This window comes from Moschus berezovskii, chromosome 12 (genome assembly GCF_049115385.1).
Source record: "Moschus berezovskii isolate FMDL1 chromosome 12, NW_MosBer_1.0, whole genome shotgun sequence".
NCBI classification, from domain to species: domain Eukaryota; kingdom Metazoa; phylum Chordata; class Mammalia; order Artiodactyla; family Moschidae; genus Moschus; species Moschus berezovskii.
Window position 1 is genome coordinate 65,306,150 of NC_142471.1, and position 26,040 is coordinate 65,332,189.

Sequence of the window (26,040 nt, forward strand, 5' to 3'; positions counted from 1 at the left end):
TCCTTGCTTAAAAGGTTTAATGCCATCTGCTTCATAGGCTTTCGCAAAAGGGGAAAGGTTTGGGGGACTAGTTCAGTTCTCTGTGATTCTGGGGTTTGTCTTTTTCTTTTGAAGTTCTGAACATTTCTCTTGCGTGTTTTGGTACCTTTCTCATTTCCCAAGAATCCTCAAGGACTTAAAGACCACATTTGTAAAAAAGTTCAGCCAAGTGCTCACTCTTCTGTGGCCTGTCCTGAATTAGGGGGCCCTCTGCTCCCTGCCCACTGGTTAGGCCATTCCCCATGTAGGATAAAAGCACCCTAGGGGTTGGGAGTCTCTGTACACCTCTGACATCTGTCAGCCTTCTAGAAACCCACTATTAAAAGTGCATTTCACAATTAGGAGAAAATGTGGAAAGTTGCCTCTGGGTAAGAGGGACTTCTGGGGACATTTCTACTCTCAACACAGACACCCCTCCACACGCCACGGAAAATTTACACTCTGTGTGTCTCTACTAAAATACAAGACAGGACCTTCTCCTCAGTGTTATTTATAATACTGAAAAACTAAGACAACTGGTTAAACTGGATATGCCACATTACACAGCAGTTAAAAGGTAAGGGAAAACAGTAGGTGACAAGAGTGAGGATCCTAAAGAGCAGTGGAATCTAGGCTTTAGTTATCCCGCTTTTGCTCTTCTGTATTTTCCACAATCACGTGGAAATTCCCATTGGTGAAGTCAGGCTATTAAGGAGGAAGGCAGGCCCCATCACCTCCTGACTGTCCTTCACTGCCACCTCTGAGGCCTTTAGCCCAAGGTGTGGTTCTAGCTTTTTCAGTACCCATGACCCCACAAGCTGCTCACTTAAAGGGAAAGAACAGTCTTTGCTGGATTTCAGCTCTCATGTCATTTCAGCCCTCTGGTGTCACACGCGGACCCTTGGCTCCACTGCGCCATGCTCGCTTTTGCCTCTTCACTTCCCTCCGTCCCAGCCGCGGCCTCTCAGCCCAAGAAGAGTGGGCGCTCCCAGGCCCCGGGCTCTGACGGCCTCTTGTCCTTCTGTCTGTTCTCAGGTAGGGGTTGGGGAGGCTTTAGAGGAGGGGCTGCACCCAGGGCAGTGCTCTCAATCCAGGGCACACCGGGACCACCTCCGCCCCGCCCGCCCCCTCCCCGGGAAGCTCTGAGAAACCTCACAGCCTGGGATCCATGGGACTGAGTGACACGAACCTCTGGGGCAGGGCTGGGGCAGGAGCCGAGAACCAAGAAGAGAAGAAAGAGGCTACTAAGAAGGGCCAGAGCCTGGAACCACATGTAACTGTGACCAGAATTTATTGCGTGCCTGCCGCCCGTCCCGCACCCCCACGACTGTCCTGATGGGGGCGCAGTCACACTGACTGTGGGGAGACAGGCTCAGAGGCGGCGGACACCCGTCCAGAGCCACAGTGAGGACACAGCAGAGCCAGAGCTCAACCCAGCCAGGGGAGCGCCTTTCATGCGGGGAGGAGGTGGCTTCCTGAGGCGCGCTCTCCACTCCAAGAAGAGCTGGGCACTCCTATCAGTCTCCTGGGGTAAACAGAGAGGCGGTTCCCAAAGTGGGGTGGCCCTGGGCCTAAGCTCACATCCACAGCTGCTCTAAATAAGGAGACTGGCCGCCTTCTTTCTCCAGAAGGAAGGGTTTGGAAGTTTGCTTGTTACCCGCAATGGAGGTGGCTCTGAGTTTCTTTAAGAAATCCTGGGGCTGCCCTGGAGACACTGCCATCTCCAGGGCCGCTGTGGACAGGAGGAGGCTCTTGCCATGGTGATGTCTGTGAGCCAGGTAGGCCTGGAGAACTGGCGGCACAGGCCGATGCACGGGGCAGCCCTCCTGGTCCTAGAGCAGGGGGACGCGGGAGGCCTCGCCCAGGCGCCGGGCCAGCTCACCGGCTTGCTTCACCAGCACGTCTGTGGGCACCACCGACAGGTGGAGGGTCAGCAGCTCGTGGCACCTGACAGCCTCGGCTGGGTGGCCCTTGCTGTAATACCGTAGGAGCTTCCTGGGGGAGAGAGAAGGGGAAGGAGGACAGGATTCAGGAGGGAGCCAGGCCAGGGGCCTCCCCCAGCACCACGTGGGCATGAGGTCACCTCAATGGACTCTAGCACCAGGCTGGAAAGGACTTCCTTGCTCCTTGCTGACTCCCCATTTTTGAGGCTCAGCCCCAGGTCGCCAGGGCCCACCCTCTGGAATCCCAACCCTGGATGGCAGGGCCCCAGCTATGGGGCCACAGAGCCAGCTAGGGGAAGTCCCAGGAGCCCAGCAGAGACAGTTGCAAATGCTGTCTTGGTGTGCAACAGGAGGGGAGCAATCCCAAGACCACCCCACTCTCTTCCTCTGAGTGCCCAGCTGTGAGGAGCTTCTAACAAGGGGGGCTGGGGTCGGGACGGGGGGCAAGGAAACGCTCCTGAGGGAGGGGCTGCTCCCTCTGCTGAGACGGGCACTTGTCATCTGTCCTCTGTCCCCCTCTGTTCCCAGCAGCCCTCTGGGTCGGCGTCACCTGTAGTAGTCTCCTCCCAGCATGCCAACGGGAGCTGAGTCATCAGACAGCACAGGCACCTCCATGATCTGGAGTTTGTGGCCCTGGGGGAGGAGGAGGAGCCTCTTGAGTGGGGAGGCAGTGGGCATGGTGGGAAGACCACGGGCCTGAGTCAGACACAGTGGGTCTGAAGCCCGGCTCAGCCCTGTTTAGCGAGTGCTTGGTGCTGGGAAAATGGACTGACCTCTTTCTACCCTGTTGTCTCATCTGTGAACTGGGATAAGAATAAACTCCCAAAAAAATTAGACGTGATGAACATAAAGTTCCTGGGACCATACCGGGCACCATGGTAGTAGCTCTCATTCCCACCAACCACTGCCCCTGGCTCAGTGTGAGGGACGGCAACTGGGGAGGTGTCAGTAAGAGCAAAGTGTAACCGAAGGCCAAGTCTCTCTCTGAGTGGACTGGGAATCCCAGGGAAGGACACGCCAGGGTAGCGACTCAGGCTCTGCTGGGCTCCCACCATGTGCCAGGCATCGTCATGGGGTTCCTGCAGTCCTGTGCCCACCGGGATGGTGAGGCCCACCTGTTACCCCATGGAGCCAACCACACACACAGAGAGTCTTGTCTCTCCCTAGAGGCTGAGGTGATGCTCAGCCCCACGTCCTGGCACCTCTGAGGAGGGCACAGAGCAAAGATGGGAGCCTGCAGGTCAGGAAGCCAAGCCTGGGTTCTGACATCATCACTTAGGACCTCGGTGCCCTGGCCGTGGTGTCTGATCTCAGGGCATCAGTTCCACCACCTGCAAAATGGGATCAGAGACACTCGTCCCAGCCAATACATGGGCTGTATAAGTGTGAGGCTGTGAGAGCGGCGAGACCCCAACAGCCACACAGAACTATGGAAAGGGACGCCGCGACCTCAGGCTGAGGGGAAGGAGGGCATGCTGCCAGGAGCAGAGACAGGGCATGCGAGGTGTGAGCAGCTTTGCCCTGGGCAGGTTGGTTAACTGCTCTCAGCCTCTGTTTATCTGTCTCAGCAATGGGAAGAGGAAGCGAGGCTTTGTATCACAAAGTGCGGGCTGAGCATCCCTGCTCACGCGGGGCATGGCGGTCTGTTTATGTGTCACCTGGATGCCTCTTGAACAACAGCGTGAGTTTTTCAGAGAACTGGGGGCAGAAGTCACAGAGCCTGAGTGCAAAGGCGGACCTGAGCTCTGGGTCCCAACCAGCTGGGCTTCGCTGTCAGTCCCACTGGTGATAAGAAGAGCTGGAGAGACAGACTGAATAGAATCCAGGAGAAGGGGAGAATTTCAGGACTGCCCTGCCCGGGCCGGGCCAGCCACACCCACCATATCATTCTCGAACCACAGGAAGTAGGAGCAACAGAAGTCTCCCTCGTGGAACAGCAGCGTGGTATAGCCCTTCTGCAGGTATCTGCGCGCGAGCCGGATCAGAGACCAGACCTGGGGAGAGGGGACAGTGCTTGTCTCTGCAGCCTGAGGGCAGCCTGGACCCCAGGGCGGGGGCTGGGCTCGGGCTCTCAAATCACAGTGAAGAAAAGTACTCAGAGGAGGAGCTCCTGGAAGGCCAGGGGCCTCTCCTGATCATCTTCCTTCTTGGTGCCTGGGCCCAGCCTTGGCTCAGAGCAGGAACTTAGTAATAAACGGATGATGGATGGATAGATGGACTACCTATCCCTCTCGTTACTGCAAGGACAAAATATACATATCAATACTTTATGAATCTTCACTATATACACAAGCTACAAAGTAACAAATTCATCTTTCAGGCCAGAACAGAGCCAGGGACACAAGCAGAGATGAGAGGGTGGCCACCTGGAACTCTCCTGATGTCGAGGGCTCACACGGACCCCTCAGGGCTGAGGATCTCTGGCATGGCTCTATGCCAGGGAAAGTGTTTGAATGCACAGTGCCCTGGCCCTGACACATCCTCTGCTCTGAGGTGAGGTCTGAACGCGGGCTCACCAAAGGCACGGATGGGAACACAGTGGCCGAGGGTCAACCTGCCTCAGGCTCTGCGGGGCTCTCCTCCCCGATTCAAGGACTTCTGCCGCTACTTGTGAGCTGCCCGAGGGGAGCTGGCAGCAGGGGGCACCTCTGCCCCCACACCCCCCACCCCGGGCTGGCAAAGGCCTGCTGCACTCCGACCAAGATGCTTAGTGACAGGTGTACATGAGCCACTCCCAACCTGATCACACACAGCATCTAATTAAATGCAAACAAATAACATGAACTTGCTCTATTTTCCAGGAAAGCAATTCGACAACATATATCAGTAACCTTAAAAACAATTCCTCCCACTTGACTTCATCATTCCATTTCTGGGAATCCATATTGAGAAAATAATCAAGATGAGGACAAGAATAAATGCCTAGAGGTGTGTGCCCCAGCATTATTTATGATAGAGTCTGTGAACAATCTCAGTGTTCAACACTGGGGAAATGGCTAAGTACATGATGCTGCGTTCCCATGATGGACTGCTGCGGAGCTGATGAGAATCATGCTGATAAAGAATTAATGACATGAGGAAATGCACCAGATACAAAGTGAAGTTAAAATGCGGGAAACACGTTGCACATGCAGGATGACCTCGGCTACAACAAACTGCACAGGAAAATGATGGAGATACGTACCAGGATAATCCCAGCTACCCCAGGAGGAGATGAAGATGCTAGTGTGGACGGTACCGGGAAATGCTCACCCAACCCCAACTGCATTCGGAGCCACATGCTGTGCATCACCGTGTGTGTGCATCTGTAATCTGTGCAGTAACTCCACGACGTGACTGTTCTCTTTTATAGAAGAAGCAACTGAAACTTAAGACTCCCTACTGCCCGAGGCCACGCAACTAGTGAGGGGAAGAGCTGGGTCTCCAGTGGGCTGTCAGGGACCTTGTTTTCACCATTATGATACACTTTACTTGGATATATAAAATATACACATATAATATATAATAATATAAAATATATGTAACATGTATAATATATAGTAACATAATATGTATAATATATGTATAAAATATACCTTTTTAAGTGGCAGAGGCCTCCCCACCAAAAATACTAGTCTGCCGTGAAGATGAGTCAAAGACAATAAAAGGAGCCCTGGAGACTGTTTCCTCTGTAGAAACCTCCTACTTTTACATTCTGATACCCAAATCCATTAACCTGTGTGTCCCCTTCCTGTCTCAGTGAACTCAACAAACCCTTACCGGGCCCCGGCCATTCCCTCCCTGGCCTCACTACCCAGTGTTGCTCCAGGAGCGTTAACACACCTGGGGAGGTGGCCCCATGAGCTGGCCGGGGCCCCAGGGTGACAAAGACAGGACTGTTCTCTTAGGAGTCTACAAAGCTGGGCGCGGAGGCAGGAAGGATGCAGTGAGGGTTCCCGTGGGGGTGATCGGAGTTTCCTGGGGGCCCGAGGGCGGGGACTAGCCCTCCCAGGCAGGGGTCCAGGCACGCCTAGTCTGACACGCAGGGAGCGTGCCTGGGCTGGGCCCGGTTACCTTGGTTCTGACGAAGGTGGCCAGGGGCTCCCGGCCCAGCTCCGATGAAGTCCTTTCACTGCTGCTGAGGGAAGGGGCCACCATCTGACCAGTGGTGCGGTCCACGTAGATGAAATGCACCAGGCCTGGGAAGTCTTCCAGGAAGGTGAGGAGCTGAGTTAAGGTGCTTTTGAAGCCAGAACCAGGGAAGGCGCTCCTCCATCCACCTAGGCTTCCTTCAAGTGCCCCCGCCCCAAAGGTTTCCTTTCAGCCACCCTCCCAGGAAACCCTCTTTCCCAGGTCTCACTTTCCCTTTGAACTCCCAACCCCGAGAAGGTCTAAGATGCAAGTTCAATGGATCTCTGGCTCTGGCACATTTAACGCCAGGAGTTCTGCTCCCAAGGAACATAGCATGTTTATGTTTTACCATCTTCATGCAGGATGAGTTTAAATGACACACATGGTGAGGCCAGGGTGAGAGCAGAGCTGCAGAGCTACAGAGCTGAGGAGTGAGCCTCACTGGCCGCCACCCACACACCTCGCCATAATCCTCTTCATCTCTACACCTCATCTGGAGCTGGAAGGTTCCATTAGAGAGGATGGGCAGCGGCTGATGGCTAGCAAGGCCCTCTGTCAACCCTTCCACCTGCACGCTGAAGACTGAAGTCTCAGGAAATTTTAATACTGAAAAAGCTGCTTCATATAAAGTTTCAGGGAAGATCAGTAATTGATAAAACTAGTTCTCTAATAAGTCTTAGAGATGGCTTTTTAAACAGGGACCAATAAACACATTTACCGCAGGCCTTCTCAGAGCCTTCAGACTCCACTGTACTATAGCATCTAAGGAGGGGGGCCCCATCTAAGGGGACACAGCCCCTCAAACCTACCTGATCCCAGGGCCCTGCCCCTCCTGGGAGACCCACTGCCACTTTGCTGGCTGGACAACACCTACACAGATGATCTCTAATGAAGTAATCTTGGGACACCAGGGATTTCTGAAATTCCAGCCTCGGAGCATTCCTACAGATAGGACACTAACAGGACACTAAAGTCTCTCACTTTCTTCAACAAAAGGAAGCTGAGGTGCAGACTACATACATGCTCTCTTTCCCTAAAGCCGCTGCCCTTCAAGTAAGTGGGCAGAGGAGGCAGCAGCCCGAGGGACCTTCACGGCCAGCCCAGGGCCAGGCATCAGGATATGACACCATGGTGACGTTCCTCCTGCTCTTCACCAGCAGGAAATCCTTCCAGTCTGCCAGCTTTTCTCTGTCGAGGGAGCAAGGGAGCAGGAGGGTGAGGCGTGCCTGGCTCCCACCCCGGCTGCCAAGGGGTCGCACTGCCACTTACTGCATGAGTGTCTGGACTTGGTCCTGCAGGTGCTGGGACAGGTGGGGGTCCCCCCGGCCTGGGGCCATGGTCAGGAAGCTGAACCGATAGACGGCGCATAGCTGCCGCTTCACCTTTCTGCATGCCTGGAGCAGCCTGAGGGCCAGAGATGAATTGTCACAGAGGGAAGGATCCTGGAGGGCACACCCAGCCCATCCCTGTGGTCACCCTCCTCCTGGACTGATGGACGCGGCTGATGAACTACTCCCTGGCCCTCATTGAGCTGGGAGTCAGCTTCCATTTTCCCCCACATGGGGCTCTGAGAAACTCAAATCTCCTCCAACCTCCTGGTTTATTTTATGGAAAAACGAGGCGCAGTGACTTGCCCAAGGTCACGCTGGGTCCGTGCGGAAGCTGGGTCTCTGCTAGTGGTGTCTGGCCCTCAGGCCCTGCCTTCTCTGCCCGCAGCCTCCCCTCAGCATCGTGGTGGTGGACCCGCCCTCCCAGGATCCCCTCTGTCCTCAGAAGCACCTCCCCGAGCATCTTCTCCTCCTGGGCCTGCAGGAAACCTGCCCCCTCGTCCATACGATGCCCTTCTTGACCTCAGAGCCCACCACTCACTCCCAGGATGAGCCGGGCTCACTTTTGGAGAAGGCCTTGGTCTTGAACTCCAGCCAGGTTCTCTGTAGGCAGACAAGTGACAGGCGGCTTCCTGACATTGTTCCCACAGTGAGGTCCAGGGTAGCTCTGATGTCGGGCTCTAGACGGCTTCCCATCTCCATGGCTTATTTAGGCCCAGCACACAGCTGCTGTCCACAGCCAGGCTGGGTCTCTGGCAGGGCCCCCAGTACCCTGAAGCCCACTGTATACCACGGTCTAGTCACTCAGCAGGCTTTTACTTAAGAAGCAGCTTCTGGGTTTGAGCCCCTGGCTCTAGGCCTCGCTGGCAGACATGTAAACCAGTGCTGTCCGAGCGACAGGTCAGTGCCTCGAGGGTGGGGTGGGTGCAAGCAAGGGCGGGGGTGCTGATCCCCTTCAGGGATCTTTGCCTCCTGATACCTCATTGGGGCATGCCGGGCACCAAGAGACAAGGGGTGCTGTGGACTGACTGGGCTTCAGTTGCCTGCTCTGCCTGGTCTAATCGCCTGCTTATTTTCAATCCAGTGCAACCTTCAGCCACAATGAATCTCAGTTCCTCAAACAGACCCAAGCCCTGCCAGCCACATGAACGGCCTCAGATCTCAGCCCCGGGTTCTCCTCTGGCGAGTTCCCTCCTCGGCTCCTGCCTGGACTGCGCCTGGTCGCCTCTGTTCACGTACCGTCCCCGTGTCCGGGCCTCACGACCCCATCTGGGCTCTAAGCCCCCCATGGGTGGAACAGCCTCCCTGTGTCCTGCAGCCTGTGAGACCAGCCATGTGGTGAGGGGCGTAGTGGGCAGACCACTGGCCATTACTGAGCCCTCAAGTTGGGCTCTGCCTCCACTGCTCAGCCATCCAGTAACTTTGGCCAAATCACCCTCTATCTAGGTCCCACCCTGGTTTCCTTATCTGAAACATGGGAGCTGGAACCTGTGTTCTGCCAAAGTCACACAAGAACATTTAGGAAATATCAAGTGCACTGCTGAGTTGCGGGGGATCAGGAGCACAGTCCTCTGGTGGGGTGGGGCAGAGGCCGGCCCCCTCCCCTTCGGCCTTGGCCCCTCAGGTGTGATGAGAACAGGTCCTGCCTCCCCTTCCCAAGGTGGGGTGTCCGGGGCCTGCGTCTCACCTGAAGTTCTTGCCCACCTCGATTCTTGACAAACTTGTCCATCCTCTGGCGGAGATCTGCCATGATGGGGTGGGACCGTAAGGCGCTCCCAGCCTCTTGCCCCTCCTTCAGCTTCTTCTCCAATTGAGAAAACCCATCCAGCAGCTGGTACAGGGCCAGGGCCAGGGCCGTGCTGGGGCACTGAGGGGAGAAGAGCAGCGCGGGGTGGATGGGGTGGCCGTGGGGCGGGAGTCCAAGCCGCGATGGCTCCAATGCAGGCGGGGGTGCTGATACCTTGGTGAGGAGCACCATGCTGATGCCCGGCCACAGGGGCAGGCAGTACATGGTGTGGGGCAGCATGGGACAGTAGCTGTCTTTCACGCTGGCATCCAGGAAAATCCTTCTGGGGCCAGAGGGTCCTGGGGAGTGAGGGATCAGCGTCTGGAGGGTGTCTTCAGCCATCTGAGGAGGAAGAGGAGCCGTCAGTGGGAGGGGAGGGGCAGTCGTCGGGCATCCTCCCCAGGCTAGGTCCCCCCTGCAGCGGCCCACTTGCTGTCTCCCTCGGAACCTCAAGGGACAAACTCTTCTAGCCCCCAAAGTCCCAGTTCCTAAATGCTGGCCCTCTGCTGAGGGTTCCCCTGGCAGCTCCCGTCCTGCTGTCTGTCTCTCTCTCTCAGCATCGTGGGGGCCCTTCTGCACAGAGTCAGGACTGGATGCCACACAGGGGTGGTGGGGAGTAAGAAAGGGGAAAAGGAAGAAAGGAAAGTGGGAAAACAGACGGGGTGGCATGAGCTGCAGGGGGAGCCTCCTCCCCAACTTCATGCACACAAAGGGTTTAGAGCCTATCAACAACTGATCATTTGACCGCCTTCTGGACCTCCGAAAGTCATTCTAAGGGTGCAAGTGAGGGCTTCCAGGACTAAATGAGAAGACTCCAGCCTCTTGAGGGCTCTGAGTAAGAGTCTTCAGTGGGCAAGAGTGGAAAATTAAGGGAATCATTAGGGATGCCACAAAGCTTCTTTGTAAGGAAGTCACAGTAGTCTGACGATGACAGCAAAGGACACTAGATGCAACACACTGGTTGTTCCAAGAATTTGCTAAATAAATAATAACATAACACAGGCGATGCACTCTGAACAGTCTCGTTAAAAACCACATTGCCAAGGAGTGCCTCGTCAATGGGCAAATGCTCAAAACAAAAACTAAAGAAGAGCGTTAGGATTCAAATTGGTTAAAAGAAAAAGTATATGTGTTGTGTGTGTGTGTGTGTGTGTATAAATACATTTATAAAGTCATAGGAAAGCCTAGAAGGAAACACTCCAAAAGTGTTTAACAGTAGCTAACATCTGGGGTTGGGACTGAGTGATTTTTATTCCTTTTCCATATTTTACTTCTGTTTTCCCCAATTTTTCTACAGTGAACGTATTTACTCTATTAAAAAAAAAAACATTAAAAATTAAGTTAGACTTTCAATCCCAAGAACAGCGAGTGGGGATTTCTCAGGAGTGGAGGCTGTGTGTCTGGGGGAGGGGGAGGAGGGAGGGAGGGAGAAGGCCACCCTCACCCCCCACGCCTCACCTACCCCCGGCCCCCACCTCTGGGCTGAGCTCTGTCCCCTGCACTGGCCAGGCAGCTGTGAGACAGCACCAGGAAGACCGGCGTGGCTGGAGAGTCACCCCAGGAGAAGCCCTCAGATCCCCAGGGCCCACTGCAGCATCTCAGATCAGCTGGTACCCGGGCCAAGCGCCTTGGGCCCCCAGGAAAAACTCACCTGGATGTGGGGAGAGTCAGTAGGTGGAGTGCCCCCATCCAGCCAGATGGTGCTACCTGCAGACAGACCGTAGGGAATAACAGAACGACAGAAACAGTGGGAAAAGGTAAATACTGGCCCAGCAGCCTGTTAGCAGGGGAGGATGGAAAAGAGGCCCTCCCCCACTGGCAGCACACAGCACCTCGCTGGGCAGGGCACCTCAGTGTGAACTGGAGAGCCTTTCCCTTCTCATTCTATCCCAAGTGGGCGAGTGCAGGGCAAGCTCCCTCCACGGTACCACAGCTAGGGCAGCCTGGGCTGGGGAAGAGAGGCACTCCTGCCTGCACCCCCCAGCCCCCCAAGCTGGCTGCTGGGCACAAGCTCCTCTCCCTGTGCCTCACAGCAGTGGGGGCAGGTCCCTCAGACCCCTCCTCAGCCCCCCAGTCCCCTCCTTGTTTCTGTCTTCTCCACCTCTTCGAGCCCCTCCCTGGCTGTAGCAGTGCCTTTTCATTCTTTGCTGGGAGGCAGCACAAACTGGCTACGGTTCCCTGTTCATTGAGTCAGTCAGCAAACTTTTAATGAAGCACCTACTGAGTGCTGGGAACTGAACTAGATTTCCTTTCCTAGGACAGCTCACGAAAGCGACTGAACCAAGTACATGTTAGAAATATTATAGCCTTGTACTAATAGTGTTCTCTTGTATATTTCACTGCAAATAACCATCCTTTATGATCATGTTTCTTGGGGAAAGCCTGTACCTGTGTTTCAAACACCTGTCTTAAAATGGGTGAAGGCAACTCAAACCATTTGCAAGCTGTGAGTTCTGTGCGCTGTGGAAGAGGAATCATTTACAGCTTTGAGGCATGAAAACACTAACCACTGAAAGGGGGGAGGGAGGAGGAACAAGGGGAGGAAGCAGTGGGAAGAAAACGGAACTTCAGCCGCCACCCCAAAGTAGCGCTTTCTGATGTGTCTGGGCTCGTGGCAAGCTTACAGAACCCATGAGAGCTGTGACCTCGGCCCTGGAGAAGTGGACAAGCAGAGAGGAGCTGCCACATGGTCTCAGAGGTCCCAGGCTCCTTTTTTGTTTTGTTAATATTTCAGACATTTTGGGGTTTTTTTTTTGTTTATCCACATACTTTGGAAGTAAAGTATAAACTATACAGATTGAATATTGATATTTTAAACCACTGTGCTGGAAATAAGCTTAATTAGCTGATTACTTATTAACTACAAAAAAGAAACAGAAGGCAGTGAGAGTACACATATGCGAGCTGAACTTTTAAATGAAATCAACTTGTCATAAAAAGTTTTATGGATCACTGAAGTGGCCTCAATAGTCCTTGAATTCAAGCTGGAGCTGGCAAGACAGACAGAGGGGCTGCAGCAGACAGTGTCCTAGGCTCTAGGAATGTGGGTGTCTGTGCCTGGGCTCTGACAGGGCGTTGGGATCCACTGACCCCTAAGACAGATTACCAGGGCTACCGGTTGGCACCCAGCTCCTCCCCCTCACCATCCAGGGTCCCTCCTCCACTCTAGGTCTCACCTGAACTCTGCTCCCCGGGGGAAGGAGCTGGTGTGAAGTACTCCTCAGTGGGGGAGAAGCTGTCTGTCTCCTGGGAGGGAGAAAGGGCACCTGGGCTGAGGGCTTAGGGAGGTTCTCCCGGGGGGCTCAGCCCTGGACTCTGCTCTCCAAGGAGAGGCAGACCTTCCCCTCCTGGCCCCTCCCCGCGGCACAAAGCACATACGGTCCCCGCAGAATTCCTGGCTGGGTCTGCAGAACAAGAGCTCCAGGCCTGCTGCACAGGGATGCTCTGGCTGCGATGGGGCCTCCGTAGGGAAGGCTGTGACAGGACAGGCCCACAGATGCTGGTTAAAGCTGCCGACTGGCTTCTCTTCCTCCCAGCGCTTCATGGCACAGCCCTCGGGGGGCTTCCCAGCCCCTGCGCCCAATCCACTGCACAGCCCTGAGTGTGCACCATTGCTTCCCAGGGATGTTTCAGTTCTATTCTTTCTCCAGAAATTCTACAAAGTCCAACAAACTGGCATCCAAATCCCTGCCACACTGCCACTGATGAGGAGGACGATGTGGCAACTGTGCTGGCCAGCACTTACTGAGCGTTTCACTATGCCCCAGGCACCACTGGGCTCCAAGTAAACGGCAACCTTTATTCCTTGTGACAACCCTGAGAAGTAGATGCCATGGTTGTCCCATTGCACAGATGAGGGAATTGAGGCTCCCATGGGGTGAGTATTTGCACAGCAAACCGCTAAGTGGCGGAGCTGGGACTACATGACTCCAAAAACCAGCACTTTTAACCCACTAACCCACCTGCCTTTTAGAATTCCCCTTACACCTGAAAGCAGCTAGAAAAGTCATGCCCAACCACACGTTCAGGACTGAGACTCAGAAACCAGTCTCCCCAGCTGCCTGCCCAGCGCTCTCCAGACTGGCCATCCGAGTCGCCTTTCTGGTGGCCTCCCACTGCCCAGAGAGCTGCCCTCAGAGAGACCTGGGGGCCGCTGTCCTCCGCCGTGCTCTCGCTGGGGTAGAGGTCCTGCACCAGGAGAATGAGGGCCAGGAGGTCGGCTGGGCGCAGGGAGCTGGCGCTGCGGCTGGGGAGGGCAGGAAGCCAGTCAGCACATGCCCACTGCCCCTGCCCACAGGGGGCAGTGGATGAGAGCAGGCGGGTAAGGGGGTCTGGGGCAGGGTCCCTGCCCTCCACAGTTTATAAATGTGCCAGCTGACTTTATCCTTTTCTGAGAAAGACACGGAATATACAAAATTAACGAACTCATTCATTTTTAAAACTAAAACTTGGTTGTGTTGAAAAAGAAACAGTGACCAGTGGAAAACCAGCAGGGACCAGGAACGGCATATCAGACTCTGAGACAGTATTCCAGGAAGGAATGATTCAGAGAGGGGAGTGAACCGAGGAGGATGAAGAACTAAGAATCTAAGAATCAACGCTTCCTGGAAGTGATGGGTCTGGAAGGTTTCCCTGGCCCAGGAGGTGGTGCTTTGCATGAAGGGGTCGGAAGAAAGCATGAATGTGAGGGGTCCTGGGCTCACCTGGAGTAGAAAGCCAGCAACTTGGAGTGCACGAGCAGGAAGGCGTGCAGGGCCTCCTCGCCAGCCCGCCCGGGGCTGGAGTTGACAGCCTGGATGACGTGCCGCTCTAGGGCCTCGATGCACAGCTCACAGAGCTGAGGGTGGATCAGCCGCTCTATGGCCTGGGCACGCGGGCAGGGGAATGGAAGCCATGTCACCCCAATTCCTCCCATCCCAGCCAAAGTCTAGTGATACATTCACCCAGGCCACGGTGAGCACACACCATGTGCCAGATGCTTGGGAGCAGGGAGGCTCAGACCAACACAGGCTGTGCTCTTGAGGGGCTCAGTCTGTACCAGTGTATCAAGCTCCTGGGGGGTCTACACCTGCCGGGGGCTGATTCTCCTGACACTCACTCACGGCTCATCCTCCTGGGCACCTGACTATTAATGGTGAGCTCACACTTGTTCGCTCTTCATCTGTCCTCTAAATCAATGACTTTCAACTTGTAGTTCCCAAACCAGCATAACCAGCGTCACCTGGGAACTTGTTCAAAATGCAAATTACAGAGCCTCCCACCCTCAATGCCTACAGTGACTGAGAAAAGTGAAGCCCAGGAGCCTATCTAACAAGTCCTCTAGATGATTCTGATGTAGACAGAGAGGAGAGCCATTGATCTACAGAGAATGTTTGTCTACAACCGGGAGCAAAGCGGGTGCTACTGACGACCAGCCTACTCCTCAAAGCTGCGCTTAGGTAGCAGTTGAGGCTCAGCTCCTTTCACCGCCGGCCCAGGGTGTAGGTCGCTGGTTGTAGGCTGGAACCATCATTTGCACTCAGGCAATCTTGACTTTAGTGCTGCTTCCTTTTTACTATTTTCTACTCCAGTTTCAGCTCAGTATAATTTGGGGGAAGGGATCAGAGGCAAGGGAGCTAAACTTTAGAAATTTCCATAATTTACTGAGAGCCCAAAAACTGCACTAAGAAGTCTGTTTTACCCAAAGTCTAGCTGTGTTATCATAGGGAGGCCCATCAGAGTGCCTAACGCACCATGAAGCCAGAAAGAGCAACCTTCTGAAATACATGAGCTTGGGGGCTGCCAGTGCCCTCACTCACTGGGGTGGGGTACAGATGTCAAAACATGGTCTCAACGCTGCCCGGCCCCTGTGGCCTGACACTTCTGTGGCCTGAGGACTCCCACACCCAGCAGTCACCTCTACGGCGAAGCACTGCTCCTGGTCCTGCAGGCGGCTGTAGGTCCATAGCAGGCTCTGGAAGCGCTCCCACACCTGCACACGCTGCTCCAAGTCCGGGGGCCGCAGCCTGGGGCAGAGCAAGGGAGCCCCACAGAAAAGTGGTGTCCCCAGCTTCAACCAAAGGAGCAGCCTCTGGCTCACTGTCACAGCTGGGCAAGCTCCTGTGACAAACACCTGGGGAACCCCCACAGCACAACTGGGGGAGCCACAGAGCATACTTGGGGGGCCACACAGCACACCTGGGGGGGCCACACACAGCACACCTGGGGGGCACACAGCCCTGGGGGGAGTCACACAGCACACCTGGCGGGGGCGAGTAACACAATATACCTGGAGGACCCACACAACACATTTTGGGGAGCCACAGCACAACCGGGGGGCCCACACACAGTGGGGGTGCATCTGGCTGCGCTCTTGCCATGGAGCAGAGTGGGACGGGGGTGGAACCGGGAGGCGGGCACCTGAGCACCTCACCTCACTTCTCAGCCTCTCAGACATACATGACAAATGCCAGCTACAGAGACCCAGGGAGGCGCCAGGAAGGAGCAGGGCAGAGTGGGACCAGCAGCTTCACCGAGGCCTTGAGAGGGGCTCAGCACAGCACCCCAGGACTTACTCCTTTCGGATGAGCTGTCCATCCACAGTCACCAGCCCGAAGTGCACCTCAAACAGGTACTTGAGCACGCACAGCTTCTGCCGCAGGTCCCCTTCGCCCTCTGTGCGGTCTCCGTTGATGGCGATGAATAGGCATTCTCCAAACTGCAGGCACAGAAATCAGCTGATGTCAGCCAGCCCCCGGGGACAGAGATGGGAGAAGGGGCGGGGGGCGGTCAGATCTAGGGGATTTTGCTAAGATGCAGCATCTGCCTTCTAAAGGAGTCTGAGGTTCAAGATAAGGAAGAGGCGAGTGGACCGTACGAGGAACCAAGGGGCAGAGGAACATGGCCCCAGGGAGGCACACTCACCAGGTGAAGGACATACAGGTATTTGCCATTTTCCGTCGAGAAGCAGGTGTATGTGTCCGAGAGCTTCTCCAGCATGGTCACAGAGGAGATGATGACTGGGGCCAGGAGGGTGCTAAGCTGGTCCTCCAGGGCGGGAGGCTGCAAGCGGGGTAGAGAACAACACTGCTCAGGGGCCAGACACTGGGGCCGAAGGAACGGACGAGACCCGGAACCTGACACCAAGGGTTCCACAGTTCCAGACACACCCAGGAGGCTGGCACTGTCCTGACAGGGAGACCCTGCCCCAAATCTTGGGTCAGGAAGACTGGGAAAGGTCAGGCAGCTAATCGCACTGTTCAGGCCTTAATTCTGGAAGGAAGGTAAGGAATCAGGCCACGCTTCCACAGATGAAGCCGACTCTAAGAAAGTTTGACACGTGTGCCAAAGTCCAGGCCCATTGTCACAGTAAGTCTCCTTTAGAAAAGTATCCTAAGGAAAACAATCAGAAATGGGGCAGAGATACAGACGCAAAAATGCTCCCTGCAGCATCATTTATAGCAGAAGAAACTGGAGAGAATGTAAATGTCCAGTACCAGGGAAAGGGTTAAATATGCAAAGTACATCTGAACGATGGGAAGACACAAAGCACTGAAAATATCAGAGCACTTCAGTGACGTGGAAAATTCCTACGATACAGAGTAATGTTTTTTAAAAAAGGTTGTGAATGCTCTGTACTTTCAAGTGCACAGAAAAAACAAAGTATTGAAAAATATTTAAAACTTCAACATCATTAAAGTGATTGCTTCTGAACAAAAGGATTAGGAATGATTTCTCCCCCTAGTTTTTATATCTTTCTGTACTTTCCTAGTTTGGTGACAAGCATGCCTTTACTTTTATAATCTCTTCCCTCATCCATTCTCCCTGCCTTCCAAATAAAGAACAGAACAAACAGACAAAACCAAAAAGAAACTGGACGGATGTGCTGAAGATCTGTGAATGAAAATGGGATAAGGTCAGGGCGAATGCTAATAAGTCAAGTTTTTGACACAAGAATGAACAGGTACAAGGGCACAGCTGACTTTCCCCATGCTGATCTCAGGAGCCTTGACTGAAACAGGAAGGAAGCAGAGTCCTAGTTTTAACTTGGATACAAGGAGCTGAGTAAGACCTGGCCTTTCAGGCAAGTGGCCAGGGGTACTGTGTGGCACTTGAAACATGAGGGGGCTACGGCACGTGGGGCGTAATTTCCTCCCACAGACTCAACATTCAGGAACCCAGGCCCGTGTCCACTATTGCAGGGGCTGCCAGTCACCTTCAACAGGTCCCAGCTCCGGTGGCTCCTCTCCTGACCATCCCCAGGCCCACCCACCCCAGCCTGCCCCACCCCACACTCTGGTTAAAAAAAAACCCATGGTGTTTATTTGCCATCTGGTTCATCTTTATCCTCTAAATTCTGCAAGTGCAGGGTCAAGTTGCTACATTCACTGCTTTGGTCCTGAGAGGCTGGCAAATAGTGGATTCTCGATTAGTATTTATTGAATATATCCCTTCACATAGGCAAATGCTGGCTGAATTATTCACGTACCATAATTTTCTGGAACTGTCAAGAATCAATTACATTAATAGAAATGTGACTTAAAAACCTAGATGGTGTACAGCAACTCATTTTAAAAGCAGTAGCTTTCACTAGGTGTACAATGCGACAAGAATTCTTTTGTTTTGGTGGGGTGGGGAGGGATGATAATCTTTGGTGTAGCTAGGGTGTAAAGAGAATTCTCCTGTATTATTGATATGTGGTGTGGTTATAAAGTGGTACAATATCTTTGAATGGCTTTTGAATCAATGATTCTTTTTTAGGAATTTATCCTAAGGAAATAATGAGATGTGGGATAAAATTCAAGCACAAATGTTCCCAACAGTAATAGCTATAGCAGACTAGAAGCAATATACATGTCAAGTACTGGGGAAATGGCTAAATAAATGATGCTATATTTATTCATATACTGAATATAATGTTTCCATTAAGATTTATGCTTTTGACAATATTTAACAAAATGGAATAATGCTTTTGCTATAATGGCAAGTGAAAAAAACCCAGGAATTAAAACTGTAAGTGTGGTATGATCTCAACTATTTGTAAAAGATAAAGATCCAAAGAAAATATATTGAAGAGCTAATAGCTTGAGGTAGATGAATTATGGGTCATTTAAAAACTATTTCTCTGTTACTTCCCAAATTTCCTACAATTAAGTCATGTTATTTATAGGACCAGGGGAAAAAAGTGCTGTATCCAAGAGAAATAAAACTTTAAAGACTTTTTTTCTTTATGTTAGTCATTTAGGAACAGAAAAATCAGGAGTTTGTTCCTTTCTGAGGTTTTTAATAACGAGGAAGAGAAACACTATCAAATTGTTTGCCTCTTAAATTTTTAGACCATACTGATACAATGGTTTAAGAACTAAAATACTTAAAAATTCTTAATTTAAAAATTATGTATATTGACTACTGAAAAATAAAGGAGCCTAACAGACAGACCTGCTTTTAGCTTAAATAAAATCACTTAAATGTCTACGATCTCTGATACGTTGCATTATTCCTAAAGAGTATCAGTGATGTTGAGGTCAATTAACTTGCTGACATGGCACTGGTTCAGCTGATGACCAGGCCCACTGGACCAGGAAGGACACTGAGAGGCAACCAGTCTGTGTGGCTGCAGAAATGCAAGGACTCTCTACTGGATCCTCAATAAAAAAGGGTTCAATCAAGAATTAATCTGGAAAAAATTTCAAAATAAATTATTCCTTTACAATGTACAGTAGAATTTATCTAAGTAAAAAGGACAACTATCTTCGAGTTGTCACATTAAAGTGTTAAACCGGATATCTATATGCAAAGAAAGAAACTTCAATCGATACACTACATACAAAAATTCAAAATGGATCATCAGACCTAATATAAAACCTAAAACTAGAAAACTTCCAGGGGAAAATAAGGGGAAAATTCTTTGTGATCTTGGGTTGGGCAAAGGTTTCTTAGATATGACACCAAAAGTATGATCCATAAAAGCAAAAAGTGGATAACATGGAGTTATCATATTAAAAATATCTGTTTTGAAAGATATTGTTCAGTAGATATGAAGACAAGACACAGACTAGAAGAAAATCTCTGCACAACAAGTATCTACTAAAGGACATATCCATAATACCCAGGAAACTTTCAAAACTTGGTAAGAATAATAAGAAAACAATCAACGCAATAAAAAATAGGCCAAAGACCTGAAGAGACACTTCCTTAATGAAGATACAAAGATGAAAAATAAGCACATGACAAGATGCTCAAAATCTCATGGGGTGAGGGCGGGTCACAGCCCTCCAGAGCATCAAGGGCTCATCTCTGAGGATGCGAGGGTGAGAGGTGCCAGGACACACGCAGCCGTGTTCAGCCCTCTGGCTGGCCCATGGCGGGTGGGCAGGCTCCCCTGCCTCCTGATAGTGCTGTGCTATTCCCTCCTGTTTGACCCTCCTGCCCTGCACTCACCTTTTCTCCCTCATTCTCTGTCTGTCCAAACTTCAGGCGCAGACTCTCTTCAAACTCCTCATCTGTCCAGTAGAAGAGGACCTCCGCACCCTCTGTGGCCACCAAGACGCACTTCATCTGCCAAGGAGAAGCAAGGTCAAGGTCACATCCAGCCCCACACCCACAGACTCAGCCTGAGTAACGAAACAAATTATAATCCCAGCAAATACCTACTGGACTTTACTGTGTGCCGGGCACTACCATGAGGGCCTTCCTGGTGTTACTTCACAGCACCCTCACAGCAAAGCAGGAATCTTCAGTTACTCCTATTTTTAACTCAGCAGTGGCCACAGGACTGGAAAAGGTCAGTTTTCATTCCAATCCCAAAGAAAGGCAATGCCAAAGAATGCTCAAACTACCACACAATTGCACTCATCTCACATGCTAGTAAAGTCATTCTCAAAATTCTCCAAGCTGGGCTTCAGTAATATGTGAATCGTGAACTTCCAGATGTTCAAACTGGTTTTAGAAGAGGCAGAGGAACCAGAGATCTAGGATCCAACATCCGCTGGATTATCGAAAAAGCAAGAGAGTCCCAGAAAAGCATCTATTTCTGCTTTATTGACTATGCCAAAGCCTTTGACTGTGTGGATCACAATAAACTGTGGAAAATTCTGAAAGACATGGGAATACCAGACCACCTGACCTGCCTCTTGAGAAACCTGTATGCAGGTCAGGAAGCAACAGTTAGAACTGGACATGGAACAACAGATTGGTTCCAAACAGGGAAAGGAGTACGTCAAGGCTGTATATTGTCACCTTGCTTATTTAACTTATATGCAGAGTACGTCATGAGAAACGCTGGGCTGGAAGAAGCACAAGCTGGAACCAAGATTGCCGGGAGAAATATCAATAACCTCAGATATGCAGATGACACCACCTTTATGGCAGAAAGTGAAGAACTAAGGAGCCTCTTGATGAAAGTGAAAGAGGAGAGTGAAAAAGCTGGCTTAAAGCTCAACATTCACTCAGAAACTAAGATCATGGCATCCGGTCCCATCACTTCATGGCAAATAGATGGGGAAACAGTGGAAACAGTGGTTGACTTAATTTTTTTGGGCTCCAAATTCACTGCAGATGGTGAATTCAGCCATGAAATTAAAAGACGCTTGCTCCTTGGAAGGAAAGTTATGACCAACCTAGACAGCATATTAAAAAGCAGAGACATTACTTTGTCATTAAAGGTCCGTCTAGTCAAGGCTATGGTTTTTCCAGCACTCATGTATGGATGTGAGAATTGGACTACAAAGAAAGCTGAGCGCCAAATAACTGATGCTTTTGAACTATGGTGCTGGAGAAGACTCTTGAGAGTCCCTTGGACTGCAAGGAGATCCAACCAGTCCATCCTAAAGGAGATCAGTCTTGGGTGTTCACTGGAAGGACTGATGTTGAAGCTGAAGCTCCAGTACTTTGGCCACCTGATGCAAAGAGTTGACTCATTTAAAAAGACCCTGATGCTGGGAAAGATTGAAGGCAGGAGGAGAAGGGGACAACAGAGGATGAGACGGTTGGTTGGTATCACTGACTCAATGGATATGAGTTTGGGTAGACTCTGGGAGTTGGTGATGGACAAGGAGGCCTGGCGTGCTGAGGTCACGGGGTCGCAAAGAGTCGGATACGACTGAGCGACTGAACTGAACTGAATGCCAAGGCTGAGCTCTTTCCTGTGTTATCCAGGCTCTTTAAACACAGCATCAGACACACTGCCAACCTACTGGGATCAAGCGTAAAGAAGGCCCCAGCTCGTGATCTGGACATGGGGTCTACTGCACAAGGGAGGCAGGCAGTCCAGGTCTGGTCTGGAACACTGGGCAGCTAGTGCACCTCCCTCTGGGTGGTCCAGTACTTGTACTCAAGTCAAAAACAGCTCCAGAGTATCAGCTCCAAAGCCCACAGGCAGTGGGTTCAGCATTACGGGCATTTCAATCACAAGTTCCTCCTGCCCTGGTGGACACAGAGGCTGTGTGACCTTGGCCACAGTTCTTCTCACCCCTGCTTAGCTGCTGCTTCCTCAGCCGCCTCCACCAGTATCCTCTGCTCTTTCAGACCTCCCTCTCTGCAACACACAATGCTTGATTATGTAAAATGTGTTTTCTTATTCACCATGGTAGATTTTTAATCCACAGCTTCCTACTCTGGGCCTTGGCCCCCTGAGGTACAGCAAGACGTTGACCTTCTCAACTCCTAGGGCAGCCTGACCACATCTGGTGAAGCCAGAGCTCTCGGGCCAGCTTCTTGCGCCAGGCAGGGGCTTTAGACCTTCTCCTGTACCTCAGCATGTCACACGGACACGAGCACATTACATGTGTGGTAAGACATGACAGTGAGGAGGAAGCCCTGCTCTTAACTCTCCCATGGGTGGATGTCCAGTTTTCTGAGGAGGACCACTGTACCTCGAGGTCTCAGACTCAGTGATACTCTTCAGGATCCCCGAGGTGACCAGCTTGGTGGTACTTACTGCTGCTGCTGCTGCTAGGTCACTTCAGTCGTGTCCCACTCTCTGCGACCCCATAGACGGCAGCCCACCAGGCTACCCCATCCCTGGGATTCTCCAGGCAAGAACACTGGAGTGGGCTGCTATTTCCTTCTCCAAAGCATGAAAGTGAAAAGTGAAAGTGAAATCGCTTAGTCGTGTCCGACTCCTAGCGGCCCCATGGACCACAGCCCACCAGCCTCCTCCATCCATGGGATTCTCCAGGCAAGAGTACTGGAGTCGGGTGCCGTTGCCTTCTCCGGGTACTTACTGAGTACTTCCCTAATCTCCAGTTGGATTGTCAACTTTAACTCAGAGCACCTAGCTTCATAGTGTTTCTAGCACAGTGAAAAAAAGAGAATGTAGCCTACTCCTGTGGAATTGCTACACACAAAGCAGAGACCAGGAGAGCAATGGAGCATGAAAGGAAAGGCTGCTGCCTGAGGGCAGGTGGGCCTGGAAGAGGCTGCCCTGGGACTCCCAGGTGAGCCTGGCAAAGTTCGGGACTTGAGGGGCTGGCCTGATGGGAAGGGAGTGTGTGCGCTGGAGAACAGTGGGCTGTAGGAGGAAGTCTACGAACAACACAGAGTCCCTGTCAGCTGGTAAGGGTATGTGTTGTGGATGGGTGGGGTCAAGGTCATGGAGGCCAGTTGTCCTGGTGTGGGGTAATGTGAGTCCACTCTTTGCTGAAGGCCAGAGGAGAAGGGGCTGATTCAGGAGGTGCAGCTTAGAGGTTTGGTAGGCAGTGATGGGGTTTCCCAGGTGGCTCAGTGGTAAAGAATCCACCTGCCAATGGAGGAGAGGTGGGTTCGATCCCTGGGTCAGGAAGATCCGCTAGAGATAGAAAAGGCAACCCACTCCAGTATTCTTGCCTGGGAAATCCCATAGATAGAGGAGCCTGGTGGGCTACAGTCCATGAGGTTGCAAACGAGTTGGACATGACTTAGCAACTAAACAACAATAGGCTGTGATGATCACCTAGATGCCAGGGAGGAAGAATAGAACAGGCAAAGGTGACGTGAGGATGCAGAGCTGGGGCAGGCAGGGGATGGGCTGAGGCAGCTCTGCAGAGCCTGCGAGAGCTCAGGCCTCTACCTGCCTCACCCTGTCCACCTCCCCGAGCCCGAGTAGCCCCAGGGTGGGTGCCGCCTGTCTCCATCTCAGGCAGGATCACCTACCGTGGCAAGGAGCACAGCAGAGCTTCCTGACAGCCGCAGGCTCAGAAAGGGCTGCAGCAGACAGACTTGGTGACCAGCTCATGGAGAGCAGCACAGCATTCCACAACCTGGTTAAAATGGGGGTGGGGGCGTAAGAGTAAGCAGAGGTTCTCATTTCAACTGCTGCCCATTCCGGTGAGTGGACAAGATGGTGGAGGACTGAGTGGTCAACGGTCTCTCTCTGGCTCTTGGGCAGTCTGCTCAGAACACACTCCCCACTGCCAGGAGGTGTCCCAGTGCTCCGCATACTGCTCAACCCTGCCTTCCCACAATGGAGAACATGGACCCGGCAAGCACAGTCCTTTGGACACAGCAGGTGGCCACAAACAGTAATCCTCACCTACTGTTTCCTCCGGAGCCCTCTCACTTCCCTGTGGGTCACTCTGAACCATGGTGTGTCAGCAAGCCTACCCTGAGCACCCCCAGGGAGCCTGCTATGAGTGACTGTTGGGAAATAGCACAGCACATCCCAGGGAGACAGAGATGCAGTCCTGGAAGACAGGAGATATCGCAGGATGATGCAATGAATGGCAGTAAACCAACACAAGGGACACGGGGGGCCTGGTTCTAGTTCTGGTTTTGCCAAGGCACTTACACCTCTCTGGGCTCAACCTCTGGCTCCACCTCCCTCCAGGGTTCTAGTAAGTCAGGGAGCAAACAGGCAGTCACATCCTTAGCAAACTACTTTCTTACACAGCTGTGTGCTCAGTCACGTTCTACTCTTTGCAACCCTATGGATTGTAGCCCACCTGGCTCCTCTGTCCATGGTATTTCCCAAGCAGGAATACTGGAATGGGTTGCCATTTCCTTCTCCAAGGGATCTTTCCCACCCAGGGATTGAACCCACATCTCCTGTGTCTCCTGCGCTGGCAGGCAGAGTCTTTACCACTGTGCCACCTGGAAAGCTCTTCTTACACAGAGAGGTGAGGTGGGGGTGTCACGATTTTATTTCCCAGCTCTCCTCCTCAAAAACAGGGTGAACTAAACTAGTTCCAGAACCACTCATATTTTGATGATAAAAAGCAGGAACAATATAAAGCTTTAGCTTAATCAGGAAGCCAAACATTGTAAGCAAACAAAAGGCAAGAAAGGGCTGGTAAGGGCTCAGCATCTTGTGCAACATAAGACTTAACTACTACATCACTAGCATGACTGACCTTAACACCATCTTCCCATTAACATGGAAATACTCTTTAGTGGACATTAAGTTCTACTTTTATTTCAAAAGGTCTGTTGGAAAGAGAACCTCACTGGTGTTATTTTGTGGTTCCTCTGCTCTCTGCTCTAAGGAGGGAAGACAGGACTCAGTGTAGCTTTAGATGGAGCCAGGGCAACTTGGGGAACCTCTCTGCCCCTTCTCTCCCCCCAGCCCCCCCAACAACACTCATTTTCACCCTTCTCCCTGCAAACTGCCTCTATGACGGCCGCCCCTGAAGGGCCGGAGGACGCAGGAGTACGACCTGCCCACTGGCAGCCTTCTTGTTTGCCCTGCACTTTACAGTTTATGCAGCAGTTTCACCCCCCAATTCCCCGAACCTCAGTGGCAACCGCCCCACTTCGTAGCTGCAGAAACTTTGGCCACCAGACGTGAAGCGACCCGCCCACGTTCCCACGCCGGGTGGGTGAGGCTGGCGGTGGGGACTCCTCTACTTCCGAGAGGGCCGCGCCGGGGTCCCGGAGGAGGCCCCGCCGCCTACCGAGGCCCTCGGACCGCGCGCACCGAGCCGCAGCCAAACACCTACCGGCCTGCCCCGGGTCCGCGCCGCGCTTCCGGGTGTGGTCACGTGACCGCCCGCGTGCCCGCCCGGGGCCGCATCGGAAGCCCGCTCCGCCTCTGCCCGGCTTAGGCTTCTGCGCGCCGCGGTGCAGTTTGCTCCCGCTAGGTAACAGGGGCCGTCGAGCCCTGGCTGCGACCCTCACTTCCTGCGGGACAGTGGCTACGGCCCTCCGGTCAACGAGGAGGGCGCCCAGGCCCAGAGTGTGCGGGCTTCCCCGGCAGCCGTCAGAGGCCCCTGCTGCATCGGCCACTGCGCTGGGCCCCGTCACCTGCCTCAGCGCAAACCCCACAGAGGTTCTGGGAACGTCCCTATTTTACAGAAGCGAAAACTGAGGCCCAGAGAGAAGAAATCACTGGTTGCGGTCAGAGTTAGCATCGGAGCGCAGGTCTCCTGGCTCCCCACTGGTCTCTTCCTCACCCTCTGTCTTGTGTGTGAATGTGTGTGTGTGTGTGTGTGTGTGTGCTGAACCACAGTTCTGGGGTGAGAGCTGCTCTTCTGTGACTGCTTTCCTGGGTTCCTGGGAAGAGACACAGTCTGCAGAAGGACCCAGTTATCCCCAGAGTTCCAACACTAGACTTTCTTTTTAAGGGTTCTCAATTCATTTTGGGGATGCGGTGCACGTTAGGGTCTTTGTTTTGAACCTGTGTTTGCTAGAGTCTCTTACAATTGTGTATGTTTTTAATGGTTGAAGGTTGGGAAGAGTGATGAAGATCACGGCAGGGTCGAAATTCCCACCCAAATCACCTGTTAATGCCCCGGTGCCCCCTGGGAGCTTTAAGCACAGCCCAGCAAGCAATGAGTTGTGAGGACTGGCTGGGGTACAGCAGCTTGAGCACCACTTGGGACAAGGCCGGGGCCGAGAATTAATGCCTCCACCACCTGCACGCAAAGGGAGTATCACTCTCCACTCCACGGCGCCCGCCCCTCCC

At 52.6% G+C, this 26,040-nt stretch overlaps 1 protein-coding gene across 7 annotated transcripts; it reads right to left on the reverse strand.

Annotated features, from left to right (window-relative positions):
- Positions 1–1,285: 1,285 nt before the first annotated feature.
- HPS1 (HPS1 biogenesis of lysosomal organelles complex 3 subunit 1) lies at positions 1,286–25,229 on the reverse strand. 7 transcript variants are annotated; one of them, XM_088842255.1, is made up of 22 exons: positions 24,870–25,069; positions 23,674–23,824; positions 23,295–23,401; positions 19,818–19,938; positions 19,605–19,721; positions 16,089–16,226; positions 15,740–15,882; positions 15,082–15,190; positions 13,889–14,049; positions 13,329–13,431; positions 12,564–12,659; positions 12,362–12,431; positions 10,837–10,892; positions 9,360–9,527; positions 9,087–9,266; positions 7,941–8,002; positions 7,341–7,475; positions 7,194–7,259; positions 6,015–6,159; positions 3,842–3,955; positions 2,512–2,594; positions 1,286–2,013 (listed from the first exon to the last, which is right to left on the reverse strand). In XM_088842255.1, exons 5-22 carry the CDS (start codon positions 19,719–19,721, stop codon positions 1,851–1,853), a joined length of 2,109 nt encoding a protein of 702 aa, XP_088698381.1. In that variant the 5' UTR covers positions 19,818–19,938; positions 23,295–23,401; positions 23,674–23,824; positions 24,870–25,069; the 3' UTR covers positions 1,286–1,850. The 7 variants fall into 7 exon arrangements, with proteins under 7 accessions (XP_088698381.1, XP_088698379.1, XP_088698377.1 ...); XM_088842253.1 differs by lacking the exons at positions 19,818–19,938; positions 24,870–25,069 and adding an exon at positions 25,076–25,229; XM_088842251.1 differs by lacking the exon at positions 19,818–19,938.
- Between the last annotated feature and the right edge of the window lie 811 nt (positions 25,230–26,040).